This window comes from Ranitomeya imitator, chromosome 4 (genome assembly GCF_032444005.1).
Source record: "Ranitomeya imitator isolate aRanImi1 chromosome 4, aRanImi1.pri, whole genome shotgun sequence".
Taxonomy (NCBI): Eukaryota; Metazoa; Chordata; class Amphibia; order Anura; family Dendrobatidae; genus Ranitomeya; species Ranitomeya imitator.
The window spans coordinates 282,204,275-282,218,806 of NC_091285.1; the positions used below are offsets into that span (position 1 = coordinate 282,204,275).

At 43.4% G+C, this 14,532-nt stretch overlaps 1 protein-coding gene across 3 annotated transcripts in view; it reads left to right on the top strand.

Annotated features, from left to right (window-relative positions):
- Nucleotides 1-2,890: 2,890 nt before the first annotated feature.
- HMGA2 (high mobility group AT-hook 2) overlaps nucleotides 2,891-14,532 on the top strand; it is a 353,027-nt gene continuing 341,385 nt past the window's right edge. For all 3 annotated transcript variants that reach the window (XM_069764688.1, XM_069764690.1, XM_069764689.1), the window contains exons 1-2: nucleotides 2,891-3,290; nucleotides 7,089-7,178. In XM_069764688.1, the coding sequence (XP_069620789.1) occupies nucleotides 3,183-3,290; nucleotides 7,089-7,178 (198 nt within the window). In that variant the 5' untranslated portion in view covers nucleotides 2,891-3,182. The remainder of the gene's footprint in view (nucleotides 3,291-7,088; nucleotides 7,179-14,532) is intronic.

A 14,532-nucleotide genomic window follows, 5' to 3' on the forward strand; every position in this document is an offset into this window, starting at 1 on the left:
TCACACATGCAGAGCTGCTCTCTAGTTGTAGACGTGCTGTATACAGCCAGTATGTCCTGATATCACACATGCAGAGCTGCTCTCTAGTTATAGATGTGCTGTATACAGCCAGTATGTCCTGATATCACACATGCAGTGCTGCTCTCTAGTTATAGATGTGCTGTATACAGCCAGTATGTCCTGATATCACACATGCAGCGCTGCTCTCTAGTTATAGACGTGCTGTATACAGCCAGTATATGTCCCGATATCACACATGCAGTGCTGCTCTCTAGTTGTAGACGTGCTGTATACAGCCAGTATGTCCCGATATCACACATGCAGTGCTGCTCTCTAGTTGTAGACGTGCTGTATACAGCCAGTATGTCCTGATATCACACATGCAGTGCTGCTCTCTAGTTGTAGACGTGCTGTATACAGCCAGTATGTCCCGATATCACACATGCAGTGCTGCTCTCTAGTTGTAGACGTGCTGTATACAGCCAGTATGTCCCGATATCACACATGCAGAGCTGCTCTCTAGTTGTAGACGTGCTGTATACAGCCAGTATGTCCCGATATCACACATGCAGTGCTGCTCTCTAGTTGTAGACGTGCTGTATACAGCCAGTATGTCCCGATATCACACATGCAGAGCTGCTCTCTAGTTGTAGACGTGCTGTATACAGCCAGTATGTCCCGATATCACACATGCAGCGCTGCTCTCTAGTTGTAGACGTGCTGTATACAGCCAGTATGTCCCGATATCACACATGCAGTGCTGCTCTCTAGTTGTAGACGTGCTGTATACAGCCAGTATGTCCTGATATCACACATGCAGAGCTGCTCTCTAGTTATAGACGTGCTGTATACAGCCAGTATGTCCTGATATCACACATGCAGAGCTGCTCTCTAGTTATAGACGTGCTGTATACAGTCAGTATGTCCTGATATCACACATGCAGCGCTGTGCTCTAGTTATAGATGTGCTGTATACAGCCAGTATGTCCTGATATCACACATGCAGAGCTGCTCTCTAGTTGTAGACGTGCTGTATACAGCCAGTATGTCCTGATATCACACATGCAGAGCTGCTCTCTAGTTATAGACGTGCTGTATACAGTCAGTATGTCCTGATATCACACATGCAGCGCTGTGCTCTAGTTATAGATGTGCTGTATACAGCCAGTATGTCCTGATATCACACATGCAGAGCTGCTCTCTAGTTGTAGACGTGCTGTATACAGCCAGTATGTCCCGATATCACACATGCAGTGCTGCTCTCTAGTTGTAGACGTGCTGTATACAGCCAGTATGTCCCGATATCACACATGCAGTGCTGCTCTCTAGTTGTAGACGTGCTGTATACAGTCAGTATGTCCTGATATCACACATGCAGCGCTGTGCTCTAGTTATAGATGTGCTGTATACAGCCAGTATGTCCTGATATCACACATGCAGAGCTGCTCTCTAGTTGTAGACGTGCTGTATACAGCCAGTATGTCCTGATATCACACATGCAGAGCTGCTCTCTAGTTATAGACGTGCTGTATACAGTCAGTATGTCCTGATATCACACATGCAGCGCTGTGCTCTAGTTATAGATGTGCTGTATACAGCCAGTATGTCCTGATATCACACATGCAGAGCTGCTCTCTAGTTGTAGACGTGCTGTATACAGCCAGTATATGTCCCGATATCACACATGCAGTGCTGCTCTCTAGTTATAGACGTGCTGTATACAGCCAGTATATGTCCTGATATCACACATGCAGAGCTGCTCTCTAGTTGTAGACGTGCTGTATACAGCCAGTATGTCCTGATATCACACATGCAGAGCTGCTCTCTAGTTATAGATGTGCTGTATACAGCCAGTATGTCCTGATATCACACATGCAGTGCTGCTCTCTAGTTATAGATGTGCTGTATACAGCCAGTATGTCCTGATATCACACATGCAGCGCTGCTCTCTAGTTATAGACGTGCTGTATACAGCCAGTATATGTCCCGATATCACACATGCAGTGCTGCTCTCTAGTTGTAGACGTGCTGTATACAGCCAGTATGTCCCGATATCACACATGCAGTGCTGCTCTCTAGTTGTAGACGTGCTGTATACAGCCAGTATGTCCTGATATCACACATGCAGTGCTGCTCTCTAGTTGTAGACGTGCTGTATACAGCCAGTATGTCCCGATATCACACATGCAGTGCTGCTCTCTAGTTGTAGACGTGCTGTATACAGCCAGTATGTCCCGATATCACACATGCAGAGCTGCTCTCTAGTTGTAGACGTGCTGTATACAGCCAGTATGTCCCGATATCACACATGCAGTGCTGCTCTCTAGTTGTAGACGTGCTGTATACAGCCAGTATGTCCCGATATCACACATGCAGAGCTGCTCTCTAGTTGTAGACGTGCTGTATACAGCCAGTATGTCCCGATATCACACATGCAGCGCTGCTCTCTAGTTGTAGACGTGCTGTATACAGCCAGTATGTCCCGATATCACACATGCAGTGCTGCTCTCTAGTTGTAGACGTGCTGTATACAGCCAGTATGTCCCGATATCACACATGCTGGCTCTGTTGTCGCCGCCTCCTCAGGAGGGATTCCCTGGCTTGGAGCGGGGCCACTCAGGGCTTGTAGCCATGCAGCCACATGAGGTAGCCCCGTGTTTCCTCACCAGCAGCGCTGCTGTGTACTTGTGTTATATCTGGCCGGCATCCAGCCTCCACTCGCTGCCTCCTTCTCCGCTTTGCCTCCTCCTATTTTTTCCACCCACGGGTAAAGGTGTTTTTTTTACCCATCCCACTATAATCCGTGGGCCGGCCTTGTATCACATGCCCCACTCACACAAACACACAAGCCCTCCCTTACCCCCCAAATCACACACACGTGTGGCCGTTCAGCAATACTTCTATGTGGCCAGAGCCATGCAGCAGAGTGGTGTCAGCGCTCACTAGTCGTTACCTCCGCTGCCCTGTGACCTCCATTGTCCCCTCACATCACACATCTCCTATCATCCCCTGTCTGCCAGCAGTGTGTAGGGAAGCCCTGTGCTCGGGACCTCAGGAGACTCATCGCCGCGCTCTCCTCCTCTCAGTGACTGGTGGCAGCAGCAGGACGTCCGGTGCGGCGGCGGCTCCTCGCGTGGATCCCTGGAGGTGCAGCAGATCATCGTCGGGGGAGAGCAGCTACCATGAGTTCAAAGGAAAGTGGCCGCCAGTCCACATCTGTGGAGCATCCTGCATCCCCCTCATCAGAATCACCGAAGAGAGCGAGGGGAAGACCTCGGAAACCGCAAAAAGTCAGTACTGCATCCTTACCTCACCCTGCACCTCACAGGGCGCACACTACCACACAAGGCGCACACTGCCTGGCCGCACCGCACAGGGCGCACACTTTACCTCACCTCACACAATTAATGGTGCACTGCGGGCGAGAAGCAGAACTCATTCATACAAGTCCACCATGGGGGTCTCCCTGTGCCAGCTCCTCACCGTGACTTGGGGGAAGGGGAACTGTTCTCTGTCCTCTTGAGGTCTGCTGACCTCTTCAATAGGACTTCCATGGCAAGCTGGCTGCACCAAAGGTATCTATATATATATATATATATATATATATATATATATATATATATACATACATACCTCACGCGGGCACCATACAGTGCAAGAATGTATACATTCCCCACATGGGCACCATACAGTACAAGAATATACATATATATAGAATAGAATATATATTTTATTTATATGTTGGCGCTATATAAATAAAAATTATTATTATTATTATATATATATATATGCCTCACATGGGCACCATACAGTACAAGGATATATATATATGCCTCACACAGGCACCATACAGTACAAGGATATATGTATATATGCCTCACACAGGCACCATACAGTACAAGGATATATATATATATGCCTCACACAGGCACCATACAGTACAAGGATATATATATATATGCCTCACACAGGTACCATACAGTACAAGGATATATATATATATGCCTCACACAGGCACCATACAGTACAAGGATATATATATATATATGCCTCACACAGGCACCATACAGTACAAGGATATATATATATATGCCTCACACAGGCACCATACAGTACAAGGATATATATATATATGCCTCACACAGGCACCATACAGTACAAGGATATATATATATATGCCTCACACAGGTACCATACAGTACAAGGATATATATATATATGCCTCACACAGGCACCATACAGTACAAGGATATATATATATATATGCCTCACACAGGCACCATACAGTACAAGGATATATATATATATGCCTCACACAGGCACCATACAGTACAAGGATATATATATATATATATATGCCTCACACAGGTACCATACAGTACAAGGATATATATATGCCTCAGACGGGCACCATACAGTACAAGGATATATATATATATATATATATATATATATATATATATATATATATGCCTCAGATGGGCACCATACAGTACAAGAATTTATATATGCCGCACACGGGCACCATACATTGCAAGAACGTATATATGCCGCACACGGGCACTGTACAATGCAACAACCCATGTGAGATACATGTGTATCTCCCTCAGTCATTATACAAGAATACTATGTATCTCCCTCAGTCACTATATAATACAAGAACACATGTGTATCTCCTTCAGTCATTATACAAGAATACTATGTATCTCCCTCAGTCACTATATAATACAAGAACACATGTGTATCTCCTTCAGTCATTATACAAGAATACTATGTATCTCCCTCAGTCATTATACAAGAATACTATTTATCTCCCTCAGTCACTATACAAGAATACATGTGTATCTCCCTCAGTGATTATACAAGAATACATGTGTATCTCAGTCACAATACAAGAATACATGTGTATCTCCCTCAGTCACAATACAAGAATACATGTGTATCTCCCTCAGTCACAATACAAGAATACATGTGTATCTCCCTCAGTCACAATACAAGAATACATGTGTATCTCCCTCAGTGATTATACAAGAATACATGTGTATCTCAGTGATTATACAAGAATACATGTGTATCTCCCTCAGTCACAATACAAGAATACATGTGTATCTCCCTCAGTCACAATACAAGAATACATGTGTATCTCCCTCAGTCACAATACAAGAATACATGTGTATCTTCCTCAGTCACAATACAAGAATACATGTGTATCTCCCTCAGTGATTATACAAGAATACATGTGTATCTTCCTCAGTCACAATACAAGAATACATGTATCTTCCTTAGTCACACTATAATACAAGAATACATGTGTATCTCTCTCAGTCATAATACAAGAATACATGTGTATCTTCCTCAGTCACAATACAAGAATACATGTGTATCTCCCTCAGTCACAATACAAGAATACATGTGTATCTCCCTCAGTCACACTATAATACAAGAATACATGTGTATCTCCCTCACACAGAATACATGTATATATCTGCTTCACACAGGCACCGTATCATACAATACAAGAATGTATGGAGATATCTGCTTCACAGAGGCACTGTATAGTACAAGAATACATACATTACCCTATAGTAGCCAGGTGTTTGTTCAGAACCTGTGGGAATTCCAATGAATTTAGCAAGCTTACAAATAATAGATATATTTTTCTGGATACCAAGCATGCTTTCGTTCAAAGGGTATTTATAGAGACTACTGAATGTTTCACCACTGGTAGTATTTGGTTTTATAGGCAGGGAAAGCAGATTTAGACACTGGTGGTGTCCTCCTGGTACTGTCTTGTCATTGCTGTATATGAATGTTCACATGTAAGGAGAGAATAGAACACCAGAGGTTTCAGCTCTAGGGTTCAGGAAGTCTCCAGAAGGACCATGAAAATAACATTGTAGTCATCTGGTTGATGATACTATGCTGTAATCAGGTCACATGATGCTGTTTGCAGAGTGAGGGGAATATGATGATCTGACCAAAACAAGGGCTTTGTTTACATACATTCACTTATGTATATACTAGATGGTGGCCCGATTCTAACGCATCGGGTATTCTAGAATATGCCTGTCCACGTAATATATTGCCCAGCCACGTAGTATATTGCCCAGACACGTATATAACAGGTTAAAAAAGAGTTAAAATACAAAATAAACATATACCCACCTTCCGAGGGAGCCCTTGTAGTCCTGTCGCTTGTGTGCGGTGCACGTGGCAGCTTCCGGTCCCAGGGTTGGATGAGCGCAGGACCTGTGATGACGTCGCGGACACATGACCGTGACGTCATGGAAGGTCTTTCTCGCATACTATCCTTGGCCCTGGAACCTGCCGCTTGCACTGCCGAGGAGAGGACGCGACGGCGGAGGGTGAGAATAACTTTTTTTTTTTATTATTATTATTATTTGTAACATTAGATCTTTTTACCATTGATGCTGCATACACATCATCAATAGTGAAAAGTTGGTCACACAGGGTTAATAGCTGCGTTAATGGAGTGCGTTACACCGCGGTCCATTAACGCTGGCATTAACCCTGTGTGAGGGCTGACTGGAGGGGAGTATGGAGCGGGCACTGACTGCGGGGAGGAAGGAGCGGCCATTTTTCCGCCGGACTGTGCCTGTCGCTGATTGGTCGCGGCAAAACAATCAGCGACTTGGATTTCCATGACAGACAGAGGCCGCGACCAATGAATATCAGTGACAGAAAGACAGACGGAAGTGACCCTTAGACAATTATATAGTAGATTTATATATAACTTACCGTATATTTGGTGTGTTGGTCTCAACTGCACAACATTAGATCACATTTTTTTTTCTGCTGTATCTGTGCAATGATAAGCTGTATGCAATTCATTAGGAAATATTACAGTCCTTAAGTACACAACTTTATTTTTACTGCCTATCTCAGTGTGTAAATGTTTTCTTTTCCTGCAAATCAATGTATTTGTACATTAGTTACATATGTTTCCCTCTAAGGTTTTAATAGTTCAGTATATCATGGCAGAAAAAGGTTTAAATGCCTTTAGAGAGTGCACTATAATTTCCCATGTTACATTCCTTCCAGTATATCAAGTTTATTTCTGCATTCAGGAGCCAGCAGCTGGGGAACCCTCACCCAAAAGACCCAGAGGAAGACCTAAAGGGAGCAAAAACAAAGGTCCTTCAAAATCAGCACAAAAGGTGAGCTTATCAGCACATGCTTCCACAGAAACTTCCATGAATGTATGCTTGTACTATAGGATTGCTGAGAAGCTGTCCAAAATCTACAACAATCAGTTCTTTAAAACAGAAGCATTATATACACACACACACACACACACACACACACACACACACACACACACACACACACACACACACACACACACACACACTTATTACAGTGCAGAGGTATCAGTGTAATAACTTCCATACCATAAGGTGGTTGCTTGTTTTTTTTTGTCTGTACAGTTGTGATTGTACAGATTTTTTTTTTTTCTCCAACATGAGGCGCATATGTAATTTTAGCTGATCATTCAGTGTGATTATTTACACCAATGCTACTAAAATAGCAAAACTAGACATTCTAAGGGTCATTCATAACAACGAACACCCACAAAGTTGTCATGTTGCAAAGTCAGCTGCTTCCTTAAGGCTATGTGCACACGTTGCGGTTTTTACCGCGGAACCGCAGCGATTTTGATGCTGCAGGTCCGCAGCAGTTTCCATTGCGTTTACAGTAAACATGTAAACCTATGGGAAACCGCAAACCGCTGTGCACATGCTGCGGGAAAAAACGCGCAGAAACGTAGCCGTTTACAATCCGCAGCATGTCACTTCTTTTGTGCAGAATCGCAGCTATGCCCACCATGCGGGAAGTAAGTGGATAATGTGCGGTTGTTACCCGGGGTGGAGGAGAGGAGACTCTCCTCCAGGCCCTGGGAACCAAATTTGTGAAAAAAAAAAAAAAAATTAAAATAAAAAATAATGATATCCTCACCTCTCAGAGCCGCACGCGGCCGTCCGGTCTCAGGGTTGCTATGCGAGCAGGGCCTGCGATGACATCGCGGTCACATGACCGTGACGTCACGAAGGTCCTTCTCGCATAGCATCTTTGGAACCGGACCGCCGCGTGCAGCCCTGAGGAGATCGGGACGTCAGAGGGTGAGTATAACCATTTTTTAAAATTATTTTTAACATTACTATTGATGCTGCATATGCAGCATCAATAGTAAAACAAATACAGGAGTAAAACCCGCAGTGGAAACCGCAAGACAAACCGTGATAAATCTGCAGGGATAACCGCAGCGGTTTTGCCCTGCAGATTTATCAAATCCGCTGCGGGAGAACCCGCAAGGACCCTTCCTATGTGTGCACATAGCCTTATTATTTAACAACATAATTGGAACAAAATTAGATGTTCCAGTCTGCACATATCGTTTGATATTTTCTATATGCTTGAGCTTAATGTTAATTTGGCAGAAAATGAAATCTGCTTTTCCCTGAAATTTGTATAAATATTAATTATCCTTTTACCTTTAAAGCTATCATGGCTTGTAATTAATCTGTGGGGGGTTGAGGCTTTAAAAGCTTGCTTCAAGTAGCAAGGCTTTTCCTAGTGTTCACCATGTAATGTTTATTAGTTGAACTAGATGGTAGCCCGATTCTCTGACGCATCGGGTATTCTAGAATATGTATGCGTAGTGTATTGCGCAGTCCACGTAGTACATTGCGCAGCCCACGTAGTACATTGCGCAGCCACGTAGCACATTGCGCAGCCCACGTAGCACATTGCGCAGCCCACGTAGCACATTGCGCAGCCCACGTAGCATATTGCGCAGCCCACGTAGCATATTGCGCAGCCCACGTAGCATATTGCGCAGCCCACGTAGCATATTGCGCAGCCCACGTAGTATATTGCGCAGCCCACGTAGTATATTGCATGCACAGCCCACGCAGTCTATAGCAATGTGGGCATCATATCCCTGTTTAAAAAAAATAAATAAATAAAAATAAAAAATAGTGATATGCTCGCCCTCTGTTGGCCCCCGGATCGAAGCGGTTACTGACGCTCCTGGCGCGCTCCGGTCTGAAGAGTGCATTGCTGTCTCGCGAGATGATGAGGTAGCAGTCTCGCGAGACCGCACGTCATCATCTCGCGAGACCGCAATGCATGGAGCGGTCACCGGGGCATCGCGAGGAGCGGGAAAGGCCAGTTCCTGATCCGGAGGGTGAGTATATAACTATTTTTGATTTAATCAATTATTTTTAACATTAGATCTTTTTACTACTCATGCTGCATAGGCAGCATTAATAGTAAAAAGTTGGTCACACAGGGTTAATAGCAGCGTTAACCGAGTGCGTTACACCGCGGTCAACGCTGCCATTAACCCTGTGTGAGCGCTGAACGGAGGGGAGTATGCGGGCGCCGGGCACTGACTGCGGGGAGGAAGGAGCGGCCATTTTCTTCCGGACTGTGCCCGTCGCTGATTGGTCGCGGCAAAACAATCAGCGACTTGGATTTCCATGACAGACAGAGGCCACGACCAATGAATATCCGTAACAGACAGACAGACAGAAAGACGGAAGTGACCCTTAGACAATTATATAGTAGATTCTATATCTTCCAATTGTGTAGAAGAAAACATATCAGGACTATGTTTAAATGTTTCACTGTATAGACAATGATTCTCCAGATAGCCATGCAGAATGCTTTTTCAGTTTCTAAGTTTGGAAAGGGCATCTAAGGTCTTCATGCACTTTATATTTTGAGGAGATCTGAATACAATTAAGGTCATATTGAGTCTTTTATGGGTGCCATAAAACTATACCTCATATTTTTAAATGTATTTATTTTTTGTTTTGAGTGTGTAAACTTATATATCTTCAGATCTATATTTTTGCAATTCGTGCATTTTGTATTAATTTGTTTACATTGTTTAGCCATATTTAGCTTCCATTCATTAAAATAGATATAATTAGCAATTAAAACATTGTTCAGAATACATGTTTAAGGAATAATAGTCCAATCTTTCACCAAGTGAAGATAGTTTAGCAGCAATTTTGGATGCCCACCTGTTTGCTGTGTCTTTTCCTATGTATTTTCTGGTTGTTCTTCACTTTCACAACTTCTGTTTGATTTTTTTCCAAACTGTCCTTGGAATGTTTCACAACAGCTTTGCATGTTTAGACTTTATTGTGTGAAAAAGACTTGTATTCCCTTGACTAATATTACTAGCATATTACAGTTTTTTTTTAAACATTGATTTGATTAAGGCCGGCTTCACACTCAGCGTATGAAAATACGGTCCGTATATTACGGCCGTAATACGCTGAAATGTCCCGAAAATAGTGGTCCGTAGCTCCTCCGTAGGCAGGGTGTGTCAGCGTTTTTTGCGCATGGCATCCTCCGTATGTAATCCGTATGGCATCCGTACTGCGTGGTTTTCTCGCAGCCTGGGAGCTTTCTAGGAAATTTCCCACGATCTATGAACATCCAGCAGAGGGCGCCTCACCGCAAATGAAGCTAAATATAGCTCATTGATCTATATTTAGACTCATTCCCCGGGGTTTTGCAGCGAGGAGCAGCCTGAATTAGCAAAGCTCCTTGCTGCAAAATGTTTTAACCCCTTCAGAAGGATTTACATCGTTGGACGTTACAGATCTGCGGAGGGTAAGTATATTGTTGGTTTATTATGTTTTTTCTTTCACAGAACGAGGGTCTTCAGTGATTGGATTGGGCGTAGAATAAAATACTCCAACAACCATTGTTTTTATTTCATTAAAATAATTTTAAATAATGTGTTTGTGTTTTATTTAACCCTTTCATTCAATTGGATTAATAATGGATAGGTGTCATAATTGACGCCTCTCCATTATTAATTAGGCTTAATGTCACCTTACAATAGCAAGGTGGCATTAACCCTTCATTACCCCATATCCCACCGCTACACGGGAATGGGAAGAGAGTGGCCAAGTGCCAGAATAGGCGCATCTTCCAGATGTGCCTTTTCTGGGGTGGCTGGGGGCAGATATTTTTAGCCAGGGGGGGCCAATAACCATGGACCCTCTCCAGGCTATTAATATCTGCCCTCAGTCACTGGCTTTACTACTCTGGCGGAGAAAATTGCGCGGGAGCCCACGCCAATTTTTTCCGCCATTTAACCCTTTATTTTAAGAGCTAGAACGGCCAAATTTTGCAGATACACTCTACTGACATTAGTAGTGTGGAATCTGCAAAAAAAATGGAGAGAAGACATGGTTTACTGTATGTAAACCATGTCTCAAATCATGTCGGCTTTTAGGAAGGAGAAAGAAAAAGCCGGTAATTGAATTACCGGCTTTCAAGCTGTATAGCGCTGGAATAAATATTAATATATATACATATGTGTCTCACTGACATATATATATATATATATATATATATATATATATATATATATATATATATATATATATATATACCTATTCTATGTGTACACATTTATTCTACCTATTGGACTGTAAGCTGTCAGTGTGATTTTACTGTACACCGCACTGAATTACCGGCTTTTCTCTCTAACAGCGCTGCGTATTTCTCGCAAGTCACACTGCTTGTCCGTGTGAAATCCGTATTTTTCACGCTTCCATAGACTTTCATTGGCGTATTTCTTGCGCAGTACGGTGACAAACGCAGCATGCTGCGATTTTGTACGGCCGTAGAAAGCCGTATAATACTGATCAGTAAAATACGGCAGATAGGAGCAGGGGCATAGAGAATAATTGTGCCGTATTTTTTGCGAGTCTTACGGACGTAGTTTCTGCGCTCTTACGTCCGTAAAACTCGCAAGTGTGAAGCCGGCCTAATACTGTGATATTCATGAGCTAGCAGCATGACAAACATAGAAAAGGTCTTTGAAATAGCAGATTTTGTGAATGAAAATGTGAATTCTGCATGTCAAGCCGGGATCACACATACACGAGATACGGCTGAGTCACGCAGGTGAAAACTCAGCTCTGGCGCCGGCACTCCAGAGCGGAGCATGCAGCTCCATATGTTGCTGTGCAGCTGCATGCTCCGCTCCGGAGTGCCGGCGCCAGAGCTGGGTTTTCACCTGCGAGACTCGGCAGTATCTCGCGTATGTGTGATCCCCGCCTCAGAAGTATAATCATTGTAGGGCTGACAAGTTGGTGCTCCATGAATGTTGAAAATGAAGGTCTTATAGTTGGTGGATAGAGGGCTCCACATACATTGTCACTCTCCATTAGAATGGGTTGGGTTGGAAGAGAACCTGACACCTCTCTTAATGTGTATTTTAATATTCATATTCACCATAAAACAACATTTCTGGGGCATCTTTTCTCAGAACTCTACATCAAGCTATTGCTGTTATTCCTCCTAGATTTTGAAATTGACGCAATATCACCAAAGATGTGTTCCTTCATTGTTTGGCAATGTTACCACTGATTGAACAGTGTAAGTTGTGACAACAAGTTGTTCAAGGGGTTGTCTGGGACTTTTATATTGATCGCGTATCATTCGGATAGATATCAATATTTAATCAGCTGAGGGTGGAACACCAGCTGTTCCCAATGTCGAAAAAAGTCTGCATGTGATCAATTGCGAAGCTGCCCAGCAGAGTTCCTTCAACTGTATTGTGACCTCTGCTGGGTACTTCACATAGGGTGCCTATTCGTATCAATAGGTATCCGATGATGTGCATTATCCGGCTATGGTCACTATGCAGCTGACAAAGCTTTGTAGTTCCACTCTGCATCTGATCATATTCGTTGGCTGACGGCACTGGGAACAACTGATCGGTGGGGTTATTATTGTTAACTGAAACAGACATGTCAGGAGAGCGGTCCGGTCATCTTTAAGGGAACATTCAAGTGCTTTCTGTTGAAGGTGTGCTAGAGAATGCGTTTACATAGCATTAGGCACCCAGTCAGTTGACCCTTCGGGTTTTATGTCCGACGTCCCTCGAAAAAACGGGATTCAGATGTATGCGCCGACGGGGCTATAATGGTGCCAACAGAGCGAACGTGCTCTCTGCTGCGCATCATTTTCAGGTGTATACGTCTACTGAAGGCGGACACTCAGACACAGTCTACTCCTTCTGAATGTTCACCTCCAGTAGGCACGCATGCTCGAAAATGATGCACACTTTATGCGTTAAAAACAGGCATGATTTGGTCATGCAAATCAATGCATTGTTTCCAAAAAAGAAGGGTTATTCCAGGCACCAAGTCACTTTTTTCTGTTATTTCAACCCAAATCCCCAGAAATGGCCTCGTCTGATCTCTTCTTGGTGGTGCATGCATAAAGAACATATAATATATCGGCAAAAGTAACAAGAAAAACAGTACTCAACTGATCCCTCTTTCAAGATGTGGTTTTAACCCCTTCGCGACCCAGCCTGTTTTCACCTTTCTGACCCGGCCAATTTTTACAATTCTGACCACAGTCCCTTTATGACGTAATAACTCTGGAACACTTCAACTGATCCCGGTGATTCTGATATTCTTTTCTCGTGACATATTGTACTTTATGGTAGCAGTAAAATTTCTTCGAGAAGAATTGCATTTATTTGTGAGAAAAAACTGAAATTTTCCAAATTTTAATTTTTATGCCCTTAACTAGGGTTGAGCGAAACGGATCGTTCATTTTCAAAAGTCGCCGACTTTTGGCAAAGTCGGGTTTCATGAAACCCGACCCGATCCCTGTGTGGGGTTGGCCATGCGGTATGCGACTTTCGCGCCAAAGTCGCGTTTCGTATGACGCGCTTGGCGCCATTTTTTTCAGCCAATGAAGGGGCGTGGGCAGAGTGATGACATAGGTCTTAGGGGCGTGGACGCCTATCGCCATGTTGTCGCTTGTGCGCTGTAGCGATTTGCACTGTGTAACACCAGCTTTTCAGTTCAGGGACGGGAGAGAGAGAGAAAAAAAAAAATTCCCATTGGGTTTCGTGTTTTGGTCGATCCTCGACTTTTCGCCATAATCGGCCGATTTCACTCGACTCGACTTTTGAGATAGTCGGGTTTCGCGAAACCCGGCTCGACCCTAAAAAAGTCAAGGTCGCTCAACCCTACCCTTAACCCCTTCATGACCCCAGCTTTTTTCAGTTTTGCGTTTTCGTTTTTCGCTCCCCTCCTTCCCAGAGCCATCACTTTTTTTTATTTTTCCATCAATGTGGCCATGTGAGGGCTTATTTTTTGCAGGACAAGTTGTACTCCAAAGACATACTGATAGGAATTCTAGATTGTGAGCCCAATCGGGGACAGTGATGATAATGTGTGTAAAGCGCTGCGGAATATGTTAGCGCTATACAAAAATAAAGATTATTATTATTACTTTTGAACGACATCATTCATTTTAGCATGTCATGTACTAGAAAATGGGAAAAAAATTCCAAGTGCAATGAAATTGCAAAAAAAGTGCGATCCCACACTTGTTTTTTGTTTGGCTTTTTTGCTAGGTTCACTAAATGCTAAAACTGACCTAACATTTTGATTGTCCAGGTCATTTCGAGTTCATAGACAACAAACATGTCTAGGTTATTTTTTATCTAATCAT